Here is a 27167-nt window from a genome sequence, read left to right on the forward strand (position 1 = left end):
TTCTACAGCACATGTGCAGTTATGTTTAATGCAGCATGAAATATAAAGCTCCAGAACTTTCACCTCTGGATGGTATTTCATAACTGCAGACAAAATCAGCCAGTGACTGAAAGAGGCTGTATAAAAGATCAGAGAACTATAAATTTGCTAAAATCTGGATTACTGAAGAAGGAAAGCACACTCCTTCAACAGTGGGGCAAAAACATTGCTTCCCTTTTCCCAGTCCACAAACACAAAAAAGAAACAAACCTATTCTCTCTGAATAACAATTACCTGTATGGTATGGAACAGCACCCTCAGAAATTAGTAATTTTCTGATTACTCATTTGCTAAACTCTCTATATCATGTTGTCTGTGAACAGTTCATAAAATTCTGATCCTCTAGCATATGTTTATCTTTGGGCTGGACCAGATAGCCATGCAAACAGTTTATAGAAGAGATTATCTACAGTTACTTGGGGGAATATTTGCCCTCTCTGTTTTATGCAGAGAAACAATAAGGGCAAGCATATACTTACAAAAAGAAAAACAAAAGGAGAAGCAGAGATTACCCAGCGGTAAATGATATCAAGTACACAGAATGATTGCTGGGTTTGTGTGGATTGATTTTCCTGAGTATCCTGAACTAAACGAGCCACTTCAAAACACTGAGAAAACTGCTTTGCAGAGTAAAGCAGAGGAAGAGAAGGAACTTCCAAAAGCAATTTGTAACTGCTCCAAAATACTTTGGAGATAATATACATAGCTGAAAGACCTTCACTGAATGCCTGGGCAGGCATGTTCTTGCAAATCATGTTAGAGCAGTCTAAAAAATTATCAGTTTTTCTCTCTCTGCTGAAGGCTACCCTTGCAATTGAGATACAGTAACTGCCCATGTGAGTTCTCCTACTACATGCAGACCAAAATAAATCATTACTGAAGGCAGTAAGAATGTTTGTCTACACCCTTAGTCAGAGGGGACCATTTAGTGACTCAGTAAAATTCCACAAACATCTCAGGGCTTGGATTTTTTCATTTCCTGCCACTTGACCATACAATAGGTGGAAAAGCTACTGTATCCAGCTCCTCTTTCCTCACTTTCCTATCAGTGCTGAAATGTTCATTACACCCAAACTGATTTCTCCTAGACCACGTATCAATACCATGAGCTAAAAACTGTCCCAATTTCAAAGGCAATCTCAAGCCTATCTCAAGCTATGATGATGAAGTGGCCAGCAACTATGGCATTACTGACTGAACAGGTTTGGTGAGAATTCGTATGGTGAAGACATCAAGTAAGCCCCACTGGGATTTTCCTGATACAGGAAAATACTTAAGTGCTCAGTACTTCAGTGCTGTTGGCAATGAAAAACACACACCACACTATTTTGTTTCTCAGACACTATGGCTCACGGAAAAACTAACTGAAATACTAAACACTTTTTTATGCTTCCTTTCACAGCTTTTTTGTCATTACTGTTGATAAGTTTATTTCTCCAGGAGCTAAGGTCTGTCCCATTTCAAGCCTCACTCAGACAAGTTATTTCAGCTAATAATTAGTCAAGTATTCACTTCACCGACCTGTGTAACTTTTCAGCCAAGTCCAATCATATTTATTTTAGCTTCACAGGCAGCATGACTTCTTTTTTCAAGTAAACTTCTATATTATAGAAATATACCTCAAAGCTTTGAGGCTTGAATGTTACCTTTCTGTTCTAAAATTGCAACCCTTTCATTCTTAATTGTCAGTTTTTCCTCAAAGGTTTTGTCTTTTTATCCTTCAATGAGGTAAGATAGTACCATACAGTGAAATATTGTCTTGCATGTATTTCAACAGATATTCTAAGAACCTTTCATACCATTACTCAGAGTCTTTTAAAATATCTATGGACCATGTCCAAAGAGTTTTGGGCTAATTCAAGTATTTTTATTACCGCATGAAACTGAAGATATGCTGATTACTGAAATACACAGTGGATGCTCCTTGAGGAAACATCATGATTTAGGCCTCTGCCGTCAGGCAAACAGAAATTTGCATTCTATTCTTTACCTTTGATATATTGGGTTTGTGTGGCAAGGTTTTGGTAGCAGGCAGGGCTACAGGCGTGCCTTCTGTGAGAAGCTGCGAAAAGCAGCTTAACTCTTTAACTAATTTTCAGAATGCTTTTCTTCTTATTGACAATTTATCACTGCAGAAAGTCCAAATCAGAATCAGACCCCTCCTGTGGTGTGGGAGCACTGAAAGGACAAGACAGTCTCTACCTGAGACTGAATTCTGGTTTTCTGATGATTCTGTCTTTTTGATACTGCTGTATTTCATTCACTGCTGTCTCTATTTAGAATGTGTTTTAACTGAAGCTCTAGGAATAGACTTTTCTATTGTTCAAGTTTTATGATAGGGTAAAAAGCTAAGCTTATTTTATGAATTTGAAACACACCTGATCTCTCCATATCTCCATGTTAATAAAGGTTCTCTCACAGGTTTACTTAGGAAGATACTCAATGAATACCTTTCCACCAAATGTAAACAGTTAACTTGGTCAACCCTTCACCAAAATTTGAGGCATCTCCCTATGGATATGGACAATTCAGTCTGTTTAATGGAGAGACAGAGGACTCTCAAGATTTACAAAGGAAGATTGAGGCATTCCTTTCTCCACTGACAGCACAGAGAAAAAAGCAGGGATGTCAGGCTCCTCTGTCCACTTGGGATCCAGTCTACTCTTGTTCTGAGAGTGAAATTTGCATTCCTGGATGTGCAACGGCTCAGGTTCAATGGAAAGAGTAAAGAAGACTCGCCCAGCATACACTACAGCCCTTGTGAATCTGCTGGGATGTGGAGATGTGAATTCAAACTCTCCCACACTGAGTACGGCCTACATCTCCATGCTCCCTCTTCCCCCCAGAAAAGTATTAGACCTAGTAGAATATCACAGAAAAGGAAGTGGCACCCCCACCAACAGGGAAGTTTATTAAGCCTTGATCACCTTTAGCTTTTCTGTAGGATATGGGCAGAAATCAGCTACCTGTTCTCCTTTACCTGGATCTCAGCAGTGTTCTGGGCAGGAGACAGGTTCTTTTCTCCTACAAAATGAGCATTTTGAACCTTGCATTGGTAGCGAAAGTGAGGGAGATAGGGAACTTTCAGCATGAATTGCAAGGTGCTGATTCTCTGGCGGCTGCACTCTGTCTCAGTGTAAGTATGACTGTAGTGTTGCCTGAGACTTAGGTAGTGGGGCGGGCAGGGGGTTGGTGCCTAGCTCTGAGTTGCTCCTTCTATAGTCAATGGACAGAGAAATGTTCCTTTGAAGGAAAAAGGAGAACTTAGATGGACTACCTGCCTTCTTGAAGTATCTGCCTTTCTTCATCAATCACTGAAGAATCCTAGAGTCCATGCTGCAACCTGCAGTGTTCAAGTAAGTGCCTAAATTTTAGTGGGATGAATTCAGCGCATTGGTGAATCATTGGAACTGATTTTCATTTATTTTTTTACAGTTTCCTACTTAAAAATAGGTTTTGTGGTTTGTTTCCTAACCTATGTCATAAACAAAAAGTTAAACTGATGGAGAAACTGAGCACTAATTATATCCCTACTATAACTCCATTAGCATCAATGGACGAGTTTTAATTCCACATAATTCATGTGTAAGATGTTTTCAAGTGCTGTGCCTATACAGCTGCAGTGCCAGACTTTAGCAACACATACCTGGCCAGCACAGAGCACAGTCATACTTCCTTTCATGGCATAGGAGGCAGCTTTCCCTATCCTCTGACAATTAACAGATGACACTGAGAATGCTCACAAGGAAGTCTGGGAAATTCTCCACTCGAAGGCAGAGCGAGAGCAGCCTCCCCTCCTTATAAGAAAGTCTTCGGCTCCAAGTTACGCTTTTGCCAGCATTCTGTTAATGCTCAGCTCCAGGTTCTTACTCGTATTAGTTAAAAGTGGGATATGATTCATTATTCCTATGCCTAGACTAGATGTTGCTTCTCTAGTGCAAAAATGGTGCCTGAACATCTTTCAGTCTCAGTACAGTAGAAACCCTGAAATTTTCAAATGGATGAGATCCTTTAACATCATTAATTAATCCTGTTACATTAAGAACAATCTGCCACTAAAACTGCTCGAAAATTGAGAGTTATAAGACAAAATATTTCACTGAGGCTAGTGTGGAAGTACAGTCAGTTTTGGTTGGCGCTTCTGGCAATACCTTTTTCAAGAGACCCAGAGTCCCCTCCACAACCAGTGTTTTGACCCCACTGTTTTCTCTGATGTAGGTTTGAAAAATCCCTGTAAATTCGGAGAGTGACTTTATGCCTATTTTTCATTCACATATTTACTTCTACAGAAAACTCAGGAAGACAGTACACTTTAAGACATCTTAAATATCAATCAAATAAAGGAATGACTGTACAGAAACAATAAATACTTACCTTCAAGAGTCTCTCCCTCTCCAGAAAGGGCCTCTCCTGCTCCAGAGGCATACAAGGCAGACACAGTCAATGCATACCTAGTGGCTTGGTCTAAGCCTTTCAGCACTTTGGAGGTAGTGTCACCTTTCACAGTCACTTCCTTAGTTTCACCTCCTGCGACTGGAGTGTATGTTATAAAGTACTGCTGCACTTTGCCAGGAGCAGCACTCCAAGACAGCTTCATTGTTGATGTTGTAGCATCAGAAACTCTCAAATTTCTTGGATTTCCTCGGACTGCATATGTCAAAAGATGTTGAAAACAAGTTGAAGCAAGCTTCATTTCTTCAATTTTTAGGTTACTGTGACATAGAACTTAATGCTGAAAAGATAATTCCTGAATAGTCTGTACTGATTGCTACAGTATAACTTTACTGTAATCAGGATTGTACAATTCCATCCCCACCCTCCTTAAGTCTTTTTGCTCCTATTTTTTTCTATTAAAACAGAGTCAATCCTGGAACACTTGTACATAATAGCACCTAAAATATATGCTCAACTTCAACACGACAAGATCCATGTTGAAGTCACTGTCTGAAGAATCATGTCAAAGATCACCAATAAAATGTAAAATTAACACATTATGGTTTCCTAGAGTTTTTTTGTTGATAGTTTTTTCTGGTTTCTACTATTTAAAATCTCAGTGAAGTTTCACCAGTGATCAAGACATTCGTACTATCCTGTACTCTTAATAAGGCACGATACCTGTTAAAGGATCATGCATTTTCATACAAGTTAAGGCTACCATGATAACTTTAGTAAATTAAATGTTGCATTCATTCATTTTTGCTAGCCATTCAGAACAAAGTGCAAACAGGGTCTGAATTTGCTGAAAAGAAATATAATTTATATCATTGATAATATGAAGAATCATGAGGACAATTAATTAAACATACAGGTAGATTCTTCACCCAAGTTACCTTGGGCCATATTAGGTCTTGCAGGTTCAATAGACTATATTTTAAAATGAAGCATTACAATTTTGATAAACTATATTGTCTTAAATTACCTCTCAACTAGACTTGAGTAATTTTATAATTCTCTGTTCATCTGAGATAATACATATGGCCAATATGGGCTATTCTCTTTTTAGAATGAATATGTCAGCATGCAGGGAGTTCTTCTCAAGCTTACTACATTCACAGCATTGATCATGTACCTTCATCAGTTTTTGCATATCCATTCAGTGAATTCCCAGGCCCAGACTGATACTCAGGAATAACAGATACTTCGTATCTTGTATCTTGGATCAAGTTCTGCAGAGTAGTTGATCTGTCGTTTGCTGAGACAGTCACTTGTCTCTTTTCTCCTCCAGTAAGTGGTCTATACACAAGCCTGTACCGTAGGACATTTCCTGGAGCTGGAGTCCAGCCAACTACAAAGCTATCAGTAGTTTCATCTGTTATCCTTAAGTTTCGAGGAGCACCTTTTACTACAAAAAATATACACATATAATTCATAAATATTTGCTTTTAATCAAGTAGTATCTGAACTGAAAACCTTCTGTTAGTTTATCCAGTTTACCAAAACAACAGCTTATATTGCCCTCCCATTGTTTTAAGGTACACAAACCATTACTTCTGAAAATTTAAGGCCAGAGTTACAATCAGCAGTGTAACAAAGTTGTCCCCAAAAGCACATTAATCCCAGTTTATATGACCACTTCTGAAACTTCACAGAATGGTAGAGGTTGGAAGGGACCTCTGGAGATCATCTAGCCCAACCCCCCTGCTAAAGCAGGATCACCTAGAGCAGGTTCCACAGGATCGACTCCAGGCAGATTTTGAATATCTCCAGAGAAGGAGACTCCACAACCTCTCTGGGCAGAGACACTCTGTGTTTAGCAGTAACAGTAAAACTGAACTGTGTACGGGACATTTGGGCATAGTGGGGAAATTTCTTAACACAACAAATTGTATAGGTTTCTTTGCTATGGCCATTTGCTTCTGCACCACCTCCATTTACAGATAGTTGTCAGATACACCTGACTACACACAGGCAGCTCTCTTATTTTAAAGAAACGACCAAGGTAAATGCAACAGGAAAAAACCCACCAAAACGATTCCGTTTCTTTAAGTTAAATTTTCACAACAAAAATTATATTCATTGCAATATGAGTTGCATTTAATTTTTAAAAAAAGCCTCTCAATTAAGTCTCAAACTCAAAGACAAGAAATAGTTTGTTATCCCAGAAATTAAGGAAAAACTGTGGTGAATCATTTAACCTAGGCTGTTCCTTGACAAAAGATGTAGCAGCTCCGGTCATTTCATGTGAACTCAGTGGGCACACCAAAGAAGGACTTGACTCCTCCAACATGCATTATAATCTAAATCTACTGTATTGCAAGTTGCCTAGCAGTATGTAGCATTGCCATTTAGGCAAAAAAAGGGTTTTGGTTTTGTCGCTTACTATCTAAAGTATAATTCAACTTGAACATTATATGCCAAAACTATTGTTCTTCAGTGTTAAATTACAGGACTCTTAAGAGTGGAGCAATTAATAATCCTAGTTTTAAAGAAATAAATTTGTTTTCTACTAATCAGAAACATAATACTCAAATTCAAATTCTTTAAAAGCCTGAAACCAAAGTTAGTTGCCAAGAAAGCTGTCTGGCCCAAATTGTTAGCTAGATCTGTATGGAGAGCTGCGGACGTTTACACGATTGCAGAAGAATTCTGTCTTCTCAGACATGTTGGGATTTCATCAGATCAAGATGCTGTCAATTATTTAAGGCAGTATCAGTTAAAACATGGGAACACTGATTATTTTTATTAGTTATTCCTTCTCCTGTCCCTTATGCTCACAAGCCACATATTCTATCAGCCAAGAGTTTGTTTTCCTAAGGGAAAGTTATGCGTGGCCAAAACATTCTGAGTGGTGCAGTCATGGAAATATGCACACCAACAGTGAAACCTGTATCTTCCAAACTTAACATCCAAACTAAGCTACTTTATAAATGTGTATTTCTATCAATCCTAAGAGGAAAGAGCAATTAACAAATTTCCATGCTGTTTCTTTTGCTCCCTTGGATCCATTTACGTCACCAAAGGTCACAAATGACAGCATGGAATAATGAAAAAGAGTGGGTCAATATTTTTAAAAGCATGATTTAGACTAGACTGAGTATTCAACTACTGGAACAGAAAATAAAATTTACTGTCATCTTTCTTTTTTAAATCAGTGGAAATGCATCGCAGCAACTCTATCAAGAAAAAGTACATCTACCATGCTTAAATTTACAGCCGTTGATCACATAAACTCACACTGACATCAATGGAAGTTTTGAATCAGTAAGAGTTATTGGATGAGACCCATGAAGTTCTGATGAGAAACAGCTGACCAAAACCTCAACCCCTTTTAAGCCTATGGTACATAAAACAGAATTTCTATTAACGTAAGTTAGATGCAGACACAGCAAATTACATAGGTACATGCTTGACTTTAAATATATTAAAGTCAACATGCATTCCTGCATCAGAGTCATAATTATCGAATGGAATGGAATGGAATGGAATAGAATAGAATAGGAGTAGAATAATGGTTGTAAGGGACCTATAAACAATCATCTAGTCCATCTTAAGTGTATATTAAAATTAATACATGCCAATGAATTTATTGACAACACATCACTTCATTCAAAAATAGGCTACTGCAGAGAAATACAGCATTCATCCAACTTTCAGGGAAAATAAAATCCAATCTTAACAAATTAATGTTGGCCTATTATTGGAATTTTATATCTTTACTAAATGTCGAGAGACAATGTTTATTCTTATCCGGCATACCAGTACAGTTTCTCAACCTTAGCTGGCTGTTCCACACACATTCTTTCTCTCAAAGCAAATTCTTATTTGAATATATGACTCTTTTGTGGAGAACCTACCTTCTAAGGTGGTCTCCTCTCCATCCAAGGGAGGGCCATCACCATCTTCATATTCAGAAATCACACTGACTGCATAAGTAGTTTCAGGTAGCAAGTTGGTGAGAACTGAGCTAGTACTTGAAGCTGGTACTGAAACAATGAATTCTTCTCCACCGACTGCTACTTTATATTTAATGAGATAGGACAAAACCTCAGATCCAGCTGGAGACCAGCTCACTTTGAAACTGTCAGATGTTACATTAGAAAAGACCATATTCTTGGCAGGTACATAAGCTGTATAGAAATAAAAATGCACAGATGAGGCATACTTGCTAGAATAGTTTTTAACACAAAATCTCCAAAATAAATTTAAAATGTCCCTCAATAATTTGATTTATTCTAATTGAACAGATATTTTGTTGCACATACAACAGTATTTGTTTTCTATACTTGCTCTTAGCTATCAAATTTCATGAAGATCATATCTAGGTTGTCTCAAATCATACAACAATGAATAGAAGCACCAACTCAGTGATTTCTAGATCAAATGAGAACAGCCCATCTAAAATAATGTACTTATGAAAACTTAAGTTAGAATCCGATGATCAATTTGGGTTCCCTCTTTCATATGTCCCACGAACACCAATAACATTATGCTCTCAATGGGAACTAAGAATCCTTGGGGTTTTTTCAGATCTAGATTAGAAATGGGACAAACTAAATCCCAGTATTTTTCCAGGAATGAAGTCAAAGGGGAAATAAGGAACTTGACATGAGGCACAAACACAAACCTGACATCCTGGGCTTGTTTGGGTTGGCCTAGTCAGCCTAACAGTGGGGATGTTAAGACTGCTTGAGCCCTCTAAAACAAAGGCTGCTTTGCTGGTTTGTTCCTCAAAGCTATCCTGAAACAAAAGGCTTATTTTTAAAGACAGTGGGGTTTTCAATACTGGGGGCTATTCAATGCTAGTGTTCTACTAAACATAGATAGGAACACTGAGGGTGCAACTAATCATAAGTATCTTAAGCTGACCAAAAGCTGGTCATTTAGGAATCTTTTAAATATTATGCATTATCCAAGCTCACCAAATTTGGATGCATGTGAAGACTTTCATGTGCTACTTCATTTTAGTCTTTACAGTTAGATTGAGATTAATGTCACCTAGCATCTGCTGTCTCAAATTGTCTTATCTAAACCCATTTCAGAGGGCCATTTATTTTACCCTGAAAATTAATCATATCACCCTCTGGAGGTGTTGGCATTTCTCCATTGCCTTTAAAATTCTAAAAGACAAGCTTAGACTAGCTACCTCATTTTGGACAGCTAAAGGAGAATGGCCCTAGTAAGTAACTGTTTTACTCAACACATTGAGCGTAAAAGCAGAGCACATCTGGAGGGGAGAGAAAAAGCTATTTCTCCACTAACTTTTTCATCTCCATTTCTCCATTAATTTCCCCCATTGCTTTTAATACGTTTTTAATATGGTTTAATATGTTTGAAAATGAGAAACAAATTCCCAGTTATTAAAATTATCATTTGTATATGGACATTTTTATCAATATCAATTGTCTAGGTAACTACAAGCACAAAACACTGGTTCAGAACTTTTTTCATTTCATTTCCTACATTTCTCTAAGTAATAGTTGTTACTTACATTTTTTCCTTATAGCAGCCAGTTCCTGCTCAATCCGGAGGCAGACAGACTGTGTAAGTTCAAATGATATTCTTTGAAAAGCATCAAAATCTTCCACTGTGTAAACATGGGTTTCAGCAGGAGGTGATGCAATTGCTTCTAATTCTGTACGCACTGCATCCTTCACACCAACTGCAAATATTTCTACATCTGCATCCCTCAGCTTTATTGCAGGCTCTTTAAAAGCATCTGACGATTTTCCATCAGTAATAAGAATCATGACTCTCGGCACATTTGGTCTTGATCCTTTGCTGGTAACAAATACTTTCTCCCTCACATATGTCATCGCTTTGCCTGTGTTGGTAGATCCACCTCTGTAGGGAAAGGTGTTAATAGCCTGAATTATGTCTTCCACTCTGTTGTATCTGTTCAAAGAAAACTCCATATGGGGATCTCTGCTGTACTGGACAAGACTTATCTGTACTTTTCGAGGCGATATCTCAAAGCTTTTAACTAACACTTCCAAAAAGGCTCTTACTTTAACAAAATTGGCGATACCAATGCTGTAGGAACCATCCACTAAAAACACAACATCAGCTTTTACATCCACACCACGTGAGCATTCTGTAAAGAAAAAGAATCACCACTATAAACAGATATTCAATAGCCACAGCATTATAATTGTATCTGCAGTTCGTGTATCATACCTGGTTGCTTATAAAGGAAATAAGCCATTCTAAGTAAAGCTGTTTCTTATAAATAATAAAGGTATGATATTAAAACAAACATCAGAAGTTTACACAACAGAAAGCTACCGTGTGAAAATAACATAGTAGCTCCTAACTCACCCACTTGAACTTTTACTTGTTGTGTTTTTTCCATTATCGTTATTGGCTCACTGGGGGTCAGTCCTTTCATTGCATAAACATTAATTTGATACTCTGTGTCTGGAGAAAGATCTTTAACATTCAGAGCAGTAGTCTGAGGACCCACACTCAGTACATGTTGTTTTCCACCAGCTATCATTGGAATGAACTGCAGCCGATAGCCAGTTATTTGGCTTGTGGATGGATCCCAAGTGATCCTAATAGATTTTGAGGAGATCTGAGTGGCCACCAGATTTGAGGGAGGCTCCACCACTGAAAGAAATCAAAAGCAAACCCAAAATATTAATTACAAATATAAACAGATTTTTTTCCACAGTTTTATTTCTAGAATAAATGTATTCATCTTTGCTTAATTTGAATAAAAAACACCTCTTTTTTTTTAGCATAAATAAACACAAGTGAATTACAGGAGAGTCCAAATGAGGCATCAGCAAGAGGGTAGAAATATGAACAGTGCATTTGTGGTCCTCTGAGTGTAGTAGAAGTTCCAGGAGAAATGCTGCCTTGCTTTAATACTGTTTCAACCAGAAGTGAAAACTACACTCACAGAAACAGAGTTGAGAGTGTAAATAAACGCAGACCTGAGCAGAGCACTATGACAGTGGAGTTATTTCTGCTGCCATTTTGGTCAAAGAATAACTAGTTAGTTAGAATCTTACAGGGCCAGAAAGCTGCAATGGTACAGCATTCTTCAGTTTTCATTCCTTAGTTCTTGACCTATTACATATTCTGCCCCTTCACCAAGCAGGTTTTTTTTTTGCTTTAGTACATTTTTCCATAGAAGTGATGCTTGTGTCCAAACTAACCATGTGAGACTCTGATAACCGCACATCACTGTATTGCCCTTGAAACAACACAATAACGCAGCTATTCCAAATCTACTGCGTCACATGTTCTGTTTTCCTGCATTTAAATGCACAAAACCAAGACCTGGTTTCCAACACCTCCTAAATGAGGCAACGGATCAAATTCCAGAAATAAAGCAAGCGAAGCAGGGATAGCCCCTTAAGTATGCATCAGAATAAACAGAAGTCAATAAATACCTTTATGTAAAGTATCTCACCTTCTTCTCCGCTAACCAGTTCACCTAGTTGTTCATCAACACCGGAGCACACTTGCAAGATAATTTCATTCTGTATATCCACAATTCCATCAAAATTAGCCACATTGAACACATGCTTCAGTGAAGGCTGAGATGCAATTAGCTTGAGTTCCTTTGCATCTGCTGCTTTGATTCCTAGAAGTTGCAATAGACAGGACTGTGTTAAGTGGTCATAAAATACAGACACCTGTGAATGTATTCACGAAGTATCAGAACATCCTGGGGTAAAGCTGAGCTTAATTCAGTTCTGTATTCTGTCATTATCAATAATCAAACTACAAAATAATGATCAACGCAATGAGGTGACGTTTTCAACCTGAGATAAAAACGTAGTATCTTCAATAAGGTCAAGGTTGAAACTATGCTTGTCAGTCATCTTAATCTCCATGTAGGAGCTACACAATTATTATCAAATTAACACAACTGGTATGTTCCACTCTGGAGGGCGCAAACAACCCATTTCAAGGCAAACACAGGGAAACAGTGGCATAGTGAAATTCTTGAAACACAGAATCTGTAAAAAATATAACTTACTTCTTTAGGAATGCTAATCTCTCAATCATTAGAAAAACTCAACGTACCCAAAGAAAAAACTTCAACTCCTATGTTGCGAAGCTCTCTTGCAGGAATTTCAACTTCATCTTGAGCTTTTCCATCCGTAATGACAATTGCTACTTTGGGAAAGCCTTTTCTTGCTCCAGCAGACTCAGTGAAGGTATTTTGAACCAGGTAATCAATAGCCTCACCTAAAAACAACACCACAAGTTGTGTTTTATTAGGGTTGAATGAACTAGCATTTAAAGAAAATTTGAATTATAAAATGAAGTGCTGAATAAACACGTATGTGGGAAATCTGTACCTGTCATTGTGTTGCCACCTTTGTAAGGTATCCTTTTAATTGCATCAATAAGATCACTTCTTCTGAAATACTGATTTAAATTGAACTCTGTTCTTGTATCTGAACTGTACTGAACAACTCCAACTCTCGTCTTCTCTTCCCCAATGTCAAAAGCTGATACAAGCGCAACCATAAAGTCCAGAATATATCTGAAGTTATTTCTCCCTACACTCCATGAACCATCTACCAGGAAAACTAAATCTGTCATGGCACTTATGGAGCATCCTGGAACACACACACACAAAAAAAAATCTCTGTTAGCAAATGAGCAATTTTATGCCTACAAATCAGTGAGAAATGTCTGACAGAAACTTAGTAGGTAAAAGCCAAAACAAACAGATATTTAGTAGATTGATATTCTTATCTGGAATGTCTCACTCAGGGAAGCATTATTCACATAAATGAACACCCACATGAGCCTTCCAGCTGCCATTACCAAAAGGGAACTGTCACCTAGATACTGAGGTTTGAGACACCTCTCACGCTATTCCACAAGATCTCTTAATGCCACAGCAGATGAAAACTCACATACAAAACTTTTTGCAACAGTTTGATGTTATAGGAACATTTCATTTTGTTACCACTTCTGCTTTGCATCTTTATCTCCCCATAATAGCTGCACAGATTCTTCTGCAATGCCTTTTATCCACAGCACAATGTCTTTTATTAATAAGACTAAGACACTCATCAACTTGCTTGGGTTAGTTGCATCAAATTCCTAGTTTCAGTACCAACATTTCACCTTATTCTTTCAACACAGCTATAAATTCCTTCCATCCCAGTCCCTTCCCAAGTCTTTCTATCTCTGGACAATTTTACAAGTTAACTTCATTGCTAGGTAACCAAGGAACACAGTTTAACTTCATGGGACCCAAGAGCTAGACCTCACTTAGCTCTAAAATGTCAGATAAATTGAAAGACAAACCACCTTACTTTGTAATTGAGCCTCAACCTTCTTTTCCTCTGGTATCCCTGGACCACCTGTCTGAACTGCACAAAGCACATCACAGAAAGAATTAATGAAGGAAATCAGGATAAATTTGTAAACATCAAAAAAAAGCTTGTAGGGACACAAATCTGACAAGCCTCAGAACATGAAAACATAAATGCAAGTTATGAAATATCACCTGTACTTACAGATTTGACAACATAGCATTCAGGGCAACACAAAATACAGAAAATGCAAATAATTAAGAATCGTCTGTATTTGTACATCTTGTATAGCAATTTCCTGAAAATTAACTGCAACATGCCTGGATGAAATACTATTATTTCCCCTCTCTACCACAAAGGGGAATTCATCATAAGTAATTTTCCTATGGTTGTCTGGGAAGCCTGAGATATATGACAAAACGTGTCATAGAAGAAAGTCTGCTGCCCTTAACATTTTTATTGAATTAAATTTATTTTATGCTTTAATTATTACATATAAATTATAAAAAAATAAATTCTGTATTTTATTATGCATATAGATATATTGTGTCACATTTTATTGTTTGATGAAGGTAGTCAGCTTCTTTTTTTTTTTTCCCACACACAAGAAGCTGGTCAGATTCATTTGTTACTGAGGTCAATGAAAGTCTTCTCCTTGACTTCAGCAGATGCAGTTTATAGGAAGTAGGTTTAGTTCAAAAGAACCAGTGGCCTCCTGCAGAGAATTCGGTAGGGGTTGTCAGACGCAATATATCCATGTTAGTCTCCTCTTACCCCTTGCAAATTATCTCTGCTTCTACTGTGAATTATGCTTCATGGTAAAAGGCTGTTCAGACAGCTACATCTGATCAGAGTTTAGGTATGTGGCAATTCTGTTGAGGAACTGGAACAAAGCCAAGTTCCGTGAATGACCACTCAGCTATCTTCATTTTCTAATTGTATTACAGGTACTTACTTGTCAGTTGGCCAAAAACAGGTAAACTCTCCTCTCTTTCATCATATGAAGCTATTGATACAACATACTCTATATCAGGTATAAGATCTGATAAGACAGTTTGGGTAGTGCTAGGTGAAAGAGTAAATTCTTTAGTAGGCCCATCTGCAATAAATATATAAAACAGTTAATGCAGCCTTTAAATCCAGTAATATCAATGACAAGTTGATCATAAAAAGAAAATGCAATAGAGAATAATCTATCTAAAATCCAATGATAATTTTAGAATGATAGACTTTCTTTTTCCCTGAAGTATGACTTTTGAAACATGAAACTTCAAACAACTAACCTGTTTTCAATAGCGAACAAAATTACTGAAGTGTTTAATAAATTCCAGGAAATTTGAAACTTAGACTGCACATACAAATGTACTATCATCTAACAAATAATGGTCCAGTTCTGATTCAATATCACTTTTACGCTGATTATTTCTCAAAGTGAAATAGAATAATGGGTGTCTTAGCCATTGTCAGGAAGTTATATGACATCACTGTGTCATTACCTGACACATGCAGTATTTCCCCTCGGAGAAGTACTTGAATGAAGTACAATACAATTCCCTAACTTTAAGGTAAAAAGCATAGAAGAGGAGCAGAGTGATGATTCTACCTTCCTTTTGCTCCTTGCAAAGAAAAGACATCCAAAACTTATTACTTGCAGTCCCCAAAGGGTAAACGCTATGGTTAGAAAACTCTAACTTGGAACAATCACTGCTCCTTCCTGTATGCCCTTTGCTGCTACCCTGTCTTGATCACAAACTTCAGGAAGATGTTAATACCTACTTTCATACCTAAGTTAGATATAAGTGAAAATAAACCCAAGTTTTCAAAAAATTTCATGGCATAACAAAATTGTACAGAACTCACCATTTGTTGGAACCACAGTTATCCTGTAACCCACTATTGCATCTGGTGGCCTTTTCCATGACATTTGAACATTATGTTCATCTATAATTGTAAAATTCAAGTCTGACGGTGGATTAACTGCAAAAGATTTATACCAGGTGGATGTTTAAAAGTTGAACAAGCTTTGGCAAATGAATAAATAAAATAATTTTGAGCAAAGCTTACTAAAATTGTCTTTGCATAAATTTGTTTCCAACAAATATAAAGATATGTTGTTGGAAAAAGAGTAAAATCAAAGCTGACAAAATATGACAGAACATCAAAGAGTATACGCATTACAGAGGACAGCACAGAACATATGTTTCTTGAGTTGCCAAGACATTCAAGAATGGCCAGCAAAATCAAGCACAATAGAAAACACATTTGGATACATGTACAATGAGTTCACAGATAATCACCACATATGCAAACATTTCACATAACAATTAAAGGAAATTTTTTTACATGCTGGGTGCAATCCGTACAAGCATGCCAAATCACAACCTGCTTACAATATCATGAGATCGTTTAGGACATTGAGAACACAGTACTCTTCTGAATTAGACATCAAAGAATTGATCGCCTTCTTAATATAGTCTCTGCATAGTCATATTTCTTATCAATTTCATTGAATCTAGAAACTTGGCAGAGAAAAAAAAGATTGGGCATTTAATGTTCAGTAAAACAATTTACCTAGGGTCTGGATATGAATATACATATAAAATGTATATCAGTAATAATGACATACTGATGTATCATTTTATTTCAAAATACGGAGAGCTCCAGCCCTTTGTTCCTAGTGGCATACTTTGCATATGGCTGCAAAGGACTCAGGAACTAAAGGCGATAATCAATGGGGTTAGTAATGGTTGCAATTTGCTGAAATATTTGAGCTGATGCGAAAGTACACAAAAATAAGATTCTACCTGTTTACACCAGATTGCTGTACAATTTCAAAGGTGTAAACTATCGTTTTCATGCTCCCTTTGCAGCAGGTGTACCCATACTAGTAGTGGCATTTTAACATAAAATGCCAGTATGGTTTCAAACAACACAATGGTTAATTATGAAAAGACAACATCGAAGTATATTTATGGACATTTATTTTACAGAATTTATAGAAAACAGCAAAGAGGGCACCAGTGATCTGAACAAATGACTGCAAATAAAACTTGTAGGAGCTGATGACAGAAGTAACTGAACAGTACAGAAAGAAATAGTTTACATACGCTATTTTGCAGCATCATGCATATGTAAATGAAATGTTGATTATTATTTTTCTAGCTTCCCACGATGGACAAAAGCCTCCATGTACAAGGTTCATTACACAAAGACGTTTCATAAATATTTTATAATGATATTCTCTTTGTAAAATTGTCATGCTTATTCATGCAGTATTTTACTGACTCACTGTCAGTGCATGGTAGGTGTATTATATATTATTGTTTAAATAGTTCTACAAAGTAAGATTAGATTCAGCCATACTTTCCTTACCTACTGTGAGACTGTTTTGCAGGCATTTTTAATAGACAGATCTTCTCTGTTTCATGGAAGATCTCCATCATATGTCAGATTTTGTTTTGGTTTTGAGCGTGATTTAAAGAGCAGATAAAGAAATAAATGCTAGAATGTGTACTTATGAAAAGATACTGTCCAATTGCAGTAAGTAATACTGAGCTCAAAGAAACTGGCAACCAGTTGTGTAGGGGGGTTTTTTTCCCCTTTAATTTACTGTCATTTCCAACCATAGGATAATATGGCTTTGTAATACTGATACAATAGATACGCTAGTACTGAAGTCAATGTTATTTTTCCTGTTGTCCATACACAGGCAGTGAGATTAGACCATTAACCTGCATGCACAGTTTATTCATCATTCAGCTTATGAATATCACAATGCTAGAGACAGCAAGGTAGTTACTTAGTATCAAAATCATGCAACACGTGTTAATAGTAAAATACATTTAAGTGATAAGAATATCATTATAAAATATCGTTTCAGTAGCAATGGCTCAGGACAAATTTAATGCAAAGGCAGAGACAACTGACCTGAGCATGCTTTTTAAAAAAATTCAGTACATGGAAAAAATAGCGCCACCAACCTTGCAAGTAAATTGGCATGTTGCAGCAGAGACTTTAGGCTTTAACTGCTGAAGGACAGCAGCAGCCCAACTTGTTGATATCCAACTGACCGGATTCCAGATAAACTGAAAAAACTGACTGTGAGGAAAAGTCTTTAACATTTTAAAGGATTTTAATCCGTTTTATGAAAATTCAGATGTAGATCTTGGCAGGTAACAAGAATAGTATATCAATACATAAGTGACGTATCTGTTCATCCAGGTGTCCACGGCCTTTTAGAACAACAGTGTTGCAGGGGACCTCAGAAAGTCCCCTTGTCCATCTCATGGCCAAGACATGATCAGCCACCCCATGTCATTCATGACATGTTTGCTCAGGTCATTCTTAAAGACCTCCACTGTTGGCAGGACTGCCAGCTTCCCACAGAAATTACTTCAATGCCTCACTCTATCATCATAAAGTTATTCCCAACATCTAATCCCACTCTTCGTTGCTGCACTTTAAATCCATTCATTCTCAACCTGTGGCTGGCTTATCAAACTCAAGCATCGAATACTCCTCCCACTGAAATCCAAAAAGGAACCTCGCCTGAGTGAAAAAAAGCCAGTCTGGATCCAATGTCGTCAAAATGTCTTCCGGATGGCCTGTGAGCTTTTGATATACTCAAACAGAACCTCCAAAACATTCATGGACCTTCACAGAGGTCAGATTTCACCCATGTGAAACCATCTGTGGGGTGAAGACCAAACTTGGTCGTATGACTGAAAGCAGTAAGTCAATCTGAAGTACAGCAAAATGTTTAGATGACAAAAACCTTATTGCAATAGTCAAACAGGGCAACTGTTACTCCACCTTATTAAAATTCCTCTTCCAGAAGCTAATTCACCACTGGAAAAATAACAGAGCTGCAATATGGAATCAGATCAGAGTTCTAGGAACAAAATGCCCCTGACTGTGGTGGGAGTTTGTCCCATTACAGGGACAAACTTTAAAATTCCTCTCACAAAGGTTTACGAGTGAGCACAGCTTTACTCAACCAAGGAGACTTGATGTTGGGCTACTAGCATAAGTGAAGTTGCACATATGCTTACAGTGTAGTGACACTGCTTATTGGTATGTCCCTGTGACCATCAAAATCTATGCCAAACCTCTCACTGACTTGTCGAGGTACATGATCATGATTGTAACATGTGACGATATTATAGTATTGCCTTAATACAATGATTCACTGTTGATGCACAGAAATGTATTGCTCCCCTACAGATTTCCGGCCTAGTAAAAAAATAACTTACTGTATGACAATAATGTTTACACAGTGTTAATTTCCACCACTCTTAGAACTATAATAGGATAACTTTCTCAATCAGATATCCTATCTTATGCACCACAAAAGAAAGAAAAATCAGACATAACATACTTAATTCATTTCCACTCCTTGTGTTATATACATGTATAATAACAGTATATTTTCTGAAACAAAAAATATAAAGCAAGGTATCTTTCTCATGCTATGTATGTCTTACGCTAGTTTGTAACAGATAATAGAGACCTAATATACAAAAGTCTACAGCTTTTTACATAACACAATGTGACTGCTAGACAATCCCAATGAGTATCTTAACAACACAGAATTAAAATATAACCAGAACAGCAAACAATTTAAATCTAGAACGAGACTTAAAAGCAATATAACTTGGAAGTAGCTGCCATCCACAATCCCTATGTGAAACAAAATCTGTAATATCATCACTGGAAAAGACTCACTATAGTTAACACGTGAAATAACGTTAGCCCATGCTAAAATAACATACAGGCCATGGAAGCTGAAAAATAAGCCCAGCCTTGCTCTCACTGAGATAAGCCCTGCTGAGGCTGGAAGAGGCCAAAACTCCTTATTTACTGTTTTCTTCATATATGGCATGGATTTGAGACAATTAACTAGATCGCAACCCCAGTCAAGCTCCTTTGAAGTCAGTGTCGCCAATGAATGGCGCCAGTGAATGGGAGAAAGAACGAGCTACAGCCTAGCAATGCAGTAAAGAGCAGCTTCTCAGCCTTGTAAGCTATTCACTGCCAATCACAACAGAGAAACATTGCCGCCTGTATGCATATTTTTATTTTATACACGTATATGAAATTTCTTCAAAATGCAAGACATAGAGCTCATAAGTGTATTTTGAAAAAAAATCATTTAAATGTATATCCTACACATATAAAGATGTATGTAACTAAACAACTGCATATATATACACACTCCATGCACGAATATTTACCAAATTTTACATGTGTTTGTGCATATATATGTATGTGCGTGTGTGTGTATGTACATACACACACAGGTACACTTTGCTTCTAATTAGCAGTAGGAAAAAACAGGGAGTTATAGTCATCTTCATGTATATACAAATTTCAATTTCACATGTCAATCTACACGGTTCGCTCTTTAGGAACGTAGAAATCAACAGTTGGTTTCTCAAAAGATAAAAATCAGACGTCAAAAGGTAATAACATAATGGTCCCACCAACCAGTTCCAAAGCTGAATAGGTGGTTAACTTTAAAAGTTTCAGCTATCCCAGATCATCTCTAAACCATTCAATGAAAACTAATGTACTCATCAAAAGCTTTATTACATTAGAAACTTTCTAATCCTCTGTAACTGCTGTGCTACAATTATTTGTTACGTACTGTATTACATGTCCCGGAAACATATTTTTCACCTGACAAACCTTTTTCTGCACTACACAAAGGTCGCAAGCTTGGTTCAGTGATCCCCTCCTTCCCACCTCCAGCCTAGAAAACAGACTTTTCTAGGTCTGAACCCGTTCCTGAAATACTGAAAAGTCAACACCTCCACATGCTCAGTGAGGTCACACAGAACCCATGATTTCCTCATTCCTTTCCTGTGCCTTTGAAAAATTCCTCTGTATTAGGAAACACACTACACAAGCCATGACATCATCATAGCATTACCTTCAGATTATAACTAACGGATCATTCACATACTAATCTACTTGTCTTAGCTCTGACTAAAATAATGAAAAAAATTCTTATCTAGCGAAAGGACATAGATTTCCCCATGGCTCTTTATAATCACAGAGGGAAAAATACTGCGACAGAAAGAAATCTTGACACAAGCACACAGGGGTATTGCTTGACTAAAAAGGCAAGAAATAACTTAAACAGATCATAAAATATAGCATCACGCACAGGAAGTTTAAGCTGAGAGACGTCAGATTGCAAAATAAGACACAAAGAAAAATGCTGAGCATGAAAACAGATTTGCTTCCTTGTCCAGGGTAAACAAACTTCCCCAGTGAAATGCCATGAATGCATTTAGACTGTATGTTGGTTTTACCTCCTCTACTGCTACAGTGAACATCCAACTAGAAACCCCTGTGTTGCTGAATCTCTGTAGAAAAGCTCTAACACCATTACTGCAGCTGACTGCCTTGCCAACAGCAACAGAGTACAGCTCTCACGAAGGACTCACAGAGCAGCTGTGATGCTGATGAAGAACCAGTTTCATCCTGGAAGATTTAGGAATTTGTGAACAGCAGTATCAGATAAACACCAGATCTACTCCCAGGGGAGATGGGAAAGTGAAAGCTGAAGGAAGGCAGAAAAATAGAACTAAGCTTTTCCTTCCTTCTGCTTTCACTCCATCTTCCCACCCCATATCAACAATCTCGACCATATCAAATGGCCCTCTCCCTTATCCTCCTGTGAACAGGAGGAAGTCAGTTCAGCAGCAGTATTTAAGCTGTAATGACACTAGAACTCAAGTAAGATCCAACATGCAATTTACAAGTTGATGCAAAATTGAAGCACAAAATTAATCAGTGCAGAAGGATGTCCAGTATATTAGAAACAAAAATCACACTGCATAAAGCTCTATGGAAGCAGTTCCCATCAGAGCAAGTCCTAAGGTACTCCTAGCTTTGAACTTCCATTTTCAGCACCACTATTTCTCACTCCATTTTCAGCACCACTATTTCTCACTGCACTTCCTACTCAAGACACTTTTCTGCTCTTACTTCAAGACTCTGGAGCTAGGAAAAGTTTCTCCTAGAAATCTGATCATTGTAAAATATGTATTTTATTTAATACACATTTGTGAACGCAGAGTAATATCAGTCCTGTCCAGGACCTCTCTACAACTCACAAGATCAGGCTTTTGCTTAACAATGGTGCATCCTTCAACGTGAGATCTAAACAAGCTTGGCCAGCTTGTCTGGCAATGTGTCTAGTTTTGCTGTTGTAAAATAACTGTGTGCTTCTCCAAATACATTTTTGTAGCTTTCATTAACAGTGCTCAAACTATGATTGGTTTAGTCCACACTATATCTAAAAAAACCACCTTCTCTTATATTTCAAAAAAAACTACTCCACGCATGTAATCAGTGGTGCAGGACAACAGCAACATTACTCCAGCTCTGAGTGAGCTCCCTCCTAAGATGAGGAAGAACACACAAACACATCCAACTCCCTTGCTGCATCAAAACTGTACACTTTCTCTGCTGTCTCTGGCATGGCAAGTCCTGCATTTCAAATGCAACTCTGAAATGACTTCAGATGACCTTTTTCAGTTCCTCAGCCAACAACAACGCAGCGCGAGAGGGAGGCAGCAGACTGATTCTCTCCTAGGGTGACCAGATGTTGCACTACTGGCAGAAATGTCATCTTTTTCCAGAAAGCCAGTGTACTTTACATCTGCGTGCCCCAAGCAAGCACCGCTGCTGGGGAGCGCAAACGTCCCAGAGGCATCTCTGAAACGCCGTGCCTTTAGTAACCATCAGCCAAGGTGACCAGGTCCAGACACAGGAGCTTGTGGCAGGCCACGATCAGAGAATTTGTTTCAGTTCAATACAGAAAGAGAAGGAAGGGAAAAGAACTGAATTATCAGACACTGGCTTCTGTTTTTTTCCAATAAATCCGGGGGAGTTCACACCCAGCAGCTCAGTTCACCCTATGATGGAGTCAGGTCCCAGAGGTCAGATCAAGTCATTTCAGTGCAGGATGCTCAGCATCTCTATTTCCCCTGGCAGTCACTGCTGGCAGAAATACTGTTAATATGACCAAAGCCACATAAATTCACACAGAAGGCGACAGCAGAGGTTGCCCACAAACTAGCTGTTAATCCACCAGGGAGGTAAATGTGCCAGGGCCAGGCCATTTTGAGCTGCACTGTGACGAGTGTGGAGGCCACGGTGGGTCTCCTCAGATCTTCATCCCTGCAGCCAGAGGCAGGACACTGCACAGGCTGACAGGGACCTCAGCCTCCAGCGAGACCATACTAGGGCCCTGGCAAGGAGGAGGAGGAGGAGAAGAAAGACCCCTTTGGGGGTGACGGCGCCACATGCATGCCAGAGCCTTGGAGCTCTGGCCACCACAGCAAGGCCCGACCCAGGCCCAGCAGTGCCCAGGACATATGTCATGGCGGCGACAGCATCTCCCCAGAGGTGTCCCCCAGGTCAGACCCAGCATGCAGGCTGAAGCTTCCTTGAGGGAGGGTCTGGCCGCCCCATGGCTCAGCCGGGGGTCGCCCCACCGAGCAGGGGAGGCCGGTGCACCGGCAGGCCGGCAGGGTGAAGGTGAGGGGTTGGGCCCAGACAAAACACACAGGCGCAGAGAGCCAGACTCTGTTGGAGCATTTTATTTCAAAGCTGCAGGTTGTTGGGTGGTAGGTTTTTCGTTTCCTCTCTCAACATAACTAAAGGAGACTCTACAGCACAGAGCCCAGCCGTTCTCGGTCAGTCAGCGGGGCAGCGCCACAGGCCCCCGGCTGGGCCGCAGCAGTGGCAGCCGGCTCCTCAGGGCGCTGCGCCCGGGCAGCCATGCCAGCCGGCCCACGTCCTGTCTGTGGGGCGGTGTGGACAGCACACCAGAGAGACAGAGAGAGGGAGCTACGGTCCGGCTGACTAGCCGGGAGAAACAGAGCACAGAAGGAGCTGGGCAAGGAAGGAGAGGCGTTTCTCTGAAGGAGAGAAAGAGAGAAGGCGAAGTAGTTACACTCAAAAACGGAGAGGGAGAGAGCCGGTAGCTCGAGGCTGGTTGGGAGGTTTGCTGGTCAGCGGGGCACCAGGGGCGAGGGGACAGGGAGGGGAAGGTTACCTTCAGCCTCGATGGAGGAGAGGAGGGCGGCTGCACACAGAGCAGCGACTGCCGAGCACAGCGCTGTCTTCATTTCTGCCCTTTCGGATCACAACAACATGAATGAATCTGCAGTGATGGGGGTGGGGGGAAAAAAAAAGGGAGAAAGGAGAAGGAAATGATACGCGTGGATTAGAGGATTGCGTGGGTGTATTCATGAAATATAAAAAAGACGAACCGTGGTTTTCACTTTGTTCCCTTATCCCCAGTCCCCACCCACGGGACCAGGTTGAAACCTCTAAACTTGAAAGCCATCCAAGATGATGACAGATCTGCATGACTAACTGGAGAGTCTCGTCTCACAATAATGTGCCTTTTGTTGCTGAACCCTTTCCAATCACAGTAAGCACACGCGGCTTTAACCTAGTTGGGGTTAATTTGATCAGGGAAGCGCGGTGAAGATCCGTGCCTCTGCACAGGCAGGAGCCAGGAGGGAGCTCCATGACTTCATCACCGAGTGTGATGATAGCTAATTCAGAGGTCATTCCTGCCTTGGATCAACTAAATGTCTCTTTCAGCTGGGGATTTTATTCGGCTCCTTTTTCATAACTGTTGAAGCACTTAGTTAGCTGTGTTTTAGTGGTCTCAAGGCAGTTTGGAAACTGTAATAAAACTTTTTTTGAGGTTTTCCTGCCTACGAATGTGCTATTCTTCATTTCTTGAAGGTCTGAAATAGATTATACAGAAGTGTCTGTAACACACAACTGAAACCTGACACGTCTGTCTAGCCATGATGTTTCAACATCTGATAATCCATTTACATGTCCTGAGAGAAAATACATTTAAAATACACTATAAAAAGCAGACAGGTGAAAAAGTCTCACAATCACTGCAGATTGTCTAGCAAAATAGGTGGGATTAGGCAAGTTAGTGGTTCCCAGTTGCAAGCAGCTATACCTCCATATAGCTACATGCTCTAGGTCACGTCATGTTACTCCCAATTACTCCAGCAAAGCTTCCAAATTATTTCTAAGTAAAGGCTAATATCCTCATCACATATGCATATAAGTGTTTCTAAAGTTTGGGTTTTTCTAGCTCAGGAATTATGGAAGGGGTAATTTGTTTGAATAAATTCATAAATGCATCATATATCATAATTAGGCTGGAGGAAAGAGAATTCCAAAAGCAATTAGGCAACAGATTTTATCAGGAAGGTGCCAAGAGCAAAACAAAAGAAAAATACATAAATCATTAGCCTGCAGAAACAGCCAAAGGGGAAAATACACTTCTGCCATCTAAAGAACTAACCAACAAGGCACATTTAGTGGATTGACGCTACGGAGATCCAGGAATTTCCCAGTTACTGACACTGAACTTAACAAGCTTCTGCCGGGCAGCTGTATATACTTTCCTCAGCCAAATGCCTTTACTGCACATAAAAATACCGAGAGCTCGAAGAAAAACTAAGCAATGGTTTCAGTCCAATGGTACCTCCAGCGGGTAAACAGAAGAGTAATACTGACCGTAACGACTCCCTGACACTAAAACAAGAAAGACCAAGGTCAGCATTAAATTGCCCGGAAAGCTCCAAAATCGTATTGCTGCTCTGCGTGGGAAACGGCTGTCCCTGAACACATCTACCACATTCTGCAGCGAGTTTAAGCCTCGCCTAAACTCAATGTAAATGGACTTTTGTCCCGGAAATCTTGTGTGGGCTTGGAGTGCCATCTTTTGATCCTTTTGAAGAGCAACAGAAATTAATCATCTCGCATCTAGCAGTTCACCACTGCTGCAGGTCTACCATTCCTGATAGACATTTTTCTTTCATGAAATAAAACATCTCAGCCAAAGCATTCATTTGCCCACTTAGAAACACTGTTTTCTTCTCACAAACTTAGGTGTGTGAAAGAAAGCCTGGTGGTGGCAGAGAAAAGGTCCTCTCACTGCCTCAGCAGGGACACAAGCAGACTTTGAGTCAGGACTAAAAGTCTTCTCATTGATCTTTAGACACCACTTTAAAAAAAAAAAAAACGGGCTTTCACCAACGCCAGTTCAATCTCAGAATAATTCACCCTACAAAAGCTTAGCCAAAACATTTCCAGACCACACAGTGCATGCCATTTACCACTTTCAAGAAGAAAAAACAACTTAAACAAAAAAAAACCACAGGAAAAAAACCACTACCTATCAAAGGCATGAAAACCTGGAAACAGGAGAAAGCATCCCCGGCAGCTGCACACACAAGGGAGGGAAGCGACAGCTCCTGCCAAAGCCGCAGCGGTAGCGTGCCTGCAGGCGCTCTGGGCGCTGACCCCGGCCTCTGCCTGGAGCCTCCGGCCGGACAGAGCCACCGCGGCCGGTACCCCGCCACCGCCACCTCGCCGGCCGACCGTGCCCCCCCCCCCCCCGCCACCCCGCGCTGGGCTACCCCCTGCCTTCCCCGGGGCCTGACAGCCGGCAGCCCCTCGGAACGCTCCGCTCTGCGCCGCTCCTACACCCTTTCAGCCTCAGGCGTGCGAGGCGGCTCTGACATGCCCGACACGCACACACAGACACACGCACACACGCGCTCTTTCCCCCTTCCTATGTCAGCCTTCAGCCCAGCGCTGCTAAGCTCAGCCTAAAGTGCATGAGAAGGGGCTGCGTGCGTGGTGCGTACGGACAGGCAACGGGGGTTGGCCGAGGGGAGGGCAGGGGATCCCCGCTCCTGCGCGGGCACAGACCTTCGGGGTGGCTGCAGGGTGCGGGGGTCGGTGGCGGGGCAGCTCCTCCGGCGGTGACTCCGGCGGTGCCTGCCGCAGCAGCCGCAGCCGTCGGACCTGGATAAAGGGAGGAGGAGAAAGGATGAAGCTCCGGGGGCACCTTGTGGAAGGAGCAGCAAGTAGCAGCGGCGGCGAAGGAGGAGCAGAAGCAGCGGCAATAGCTGAGCGTAGAGGAGGCGCCTCGATTACTGTAGCTCCCGATGCGAGGGGTCCGTCTGGGAAGACTTGCCTTCTCCAAGTGGGAAGAGCCTCTTCTCAATCTGCTACTTAATAGAGGGCTGTTCCCAGCTCTCAATTTACCCTCGTAAGCGGTTACGAAACTGCAGGGAAGGTGGACTGCTGCCACCGGGTGATATATGCGCTGCTCTGCTCCAGCAAGGAAGGGGATCCACTTCTGGAAACTGGCGCATACCTCCGCGCATTCCTGCGGCATGAGGCGGGCGGCCGCTGCGGCAGCGCGCCCGGGGGCAGGGGCCCGGCCCGCCGCCCCCTCCCTTTCCTCGGCTTCCCAAACGGGGGGGGGACACGGCGGAGCCGTGGAAAAACTGAGTCCTCGAGCACGGCTTCGAGGGACGGCGGCGAGGAGGG

The 27167-nt window shown here is 40.2% G+C and overlaps 1 protein-coding gene across 6 annotated transcripts in view; it reads right to left on the reverse strand.

The window, feature by feature from the left end:
- The window catches only part of COL12A1 (collagen type XII alpha 1 chain), a 105938-nt gene extending 79114 nt beyond the window's left edge, over window positions 1–26824 (reverse strand). For 3 of the 6 annotated variants that reach the window (XM_054819202.1, XM_054819205.1, XM_054819206.1), the window contains exons 1-13: window positions 26541–26824; window positions 23839–23946; window positions 15627–15743; window positions 14722–14865; window positions 13767–13823; window positions 12795–13058; window positions 12517–12681; window positions 11897–12070; window positions 10795–11085; window positions 9968–10570; window positions 8334–8606; window positions 5609–5881; window positions 4414–4686 (exon numbers count right to left, since the gene is read on the reverse strand). In XM_054819202.1, coding sequence (XP_054675177.1) covers window positions 4414–4686; window positions 5609–5881; window positions 8334–8606; window positions 9968–10570; window positions 10795–11085; window positions 11897–12070; window positions 12517–12681; window positions 12795–13058; window positions 13767–13823; window positions 14722–14865; window positions 15627–15743; window positions 23839–23911 — 2707 coding nt within the window. In that variant the 5' untranslated portion in view covers window positions 23912–23946; window positions 26541–26824. The remainder of the gene's footprint in view (window positions 1–4413; window positions 4687–5608; window positions 5882–8333; window positions 8607–9967; window positions 10571–10794; window positions 11086–11896; window positions 12071–12516; window positions 12682–12794; window positions 13059–13766; window positions 13824–14721; window positions 14866–15626; window positions 15744–23838; window positions 23947–26540) is intronic. The other 3 variants (XM_054819203.1, XM_054819204.1, XM_054819207.1) reach the window with 3 other exon arrangements.
- Between the last annotated feature and the right edge of the window lie 343 nt (window positions 26825–27167).

This window comes from Grus americana, chromosome 3 (assembly GCF_028858705.1).
Source record: "Grus americana isolate bGruAme1 chromosome 3, bGruAme1.mat, whole genome shotgun sequence".
NCBI classification, from domain to species: Eukaryota; Metazoa; Chordata; class Aves; order Gruiformes; family Gruidae; genus Grus; species Grus americana.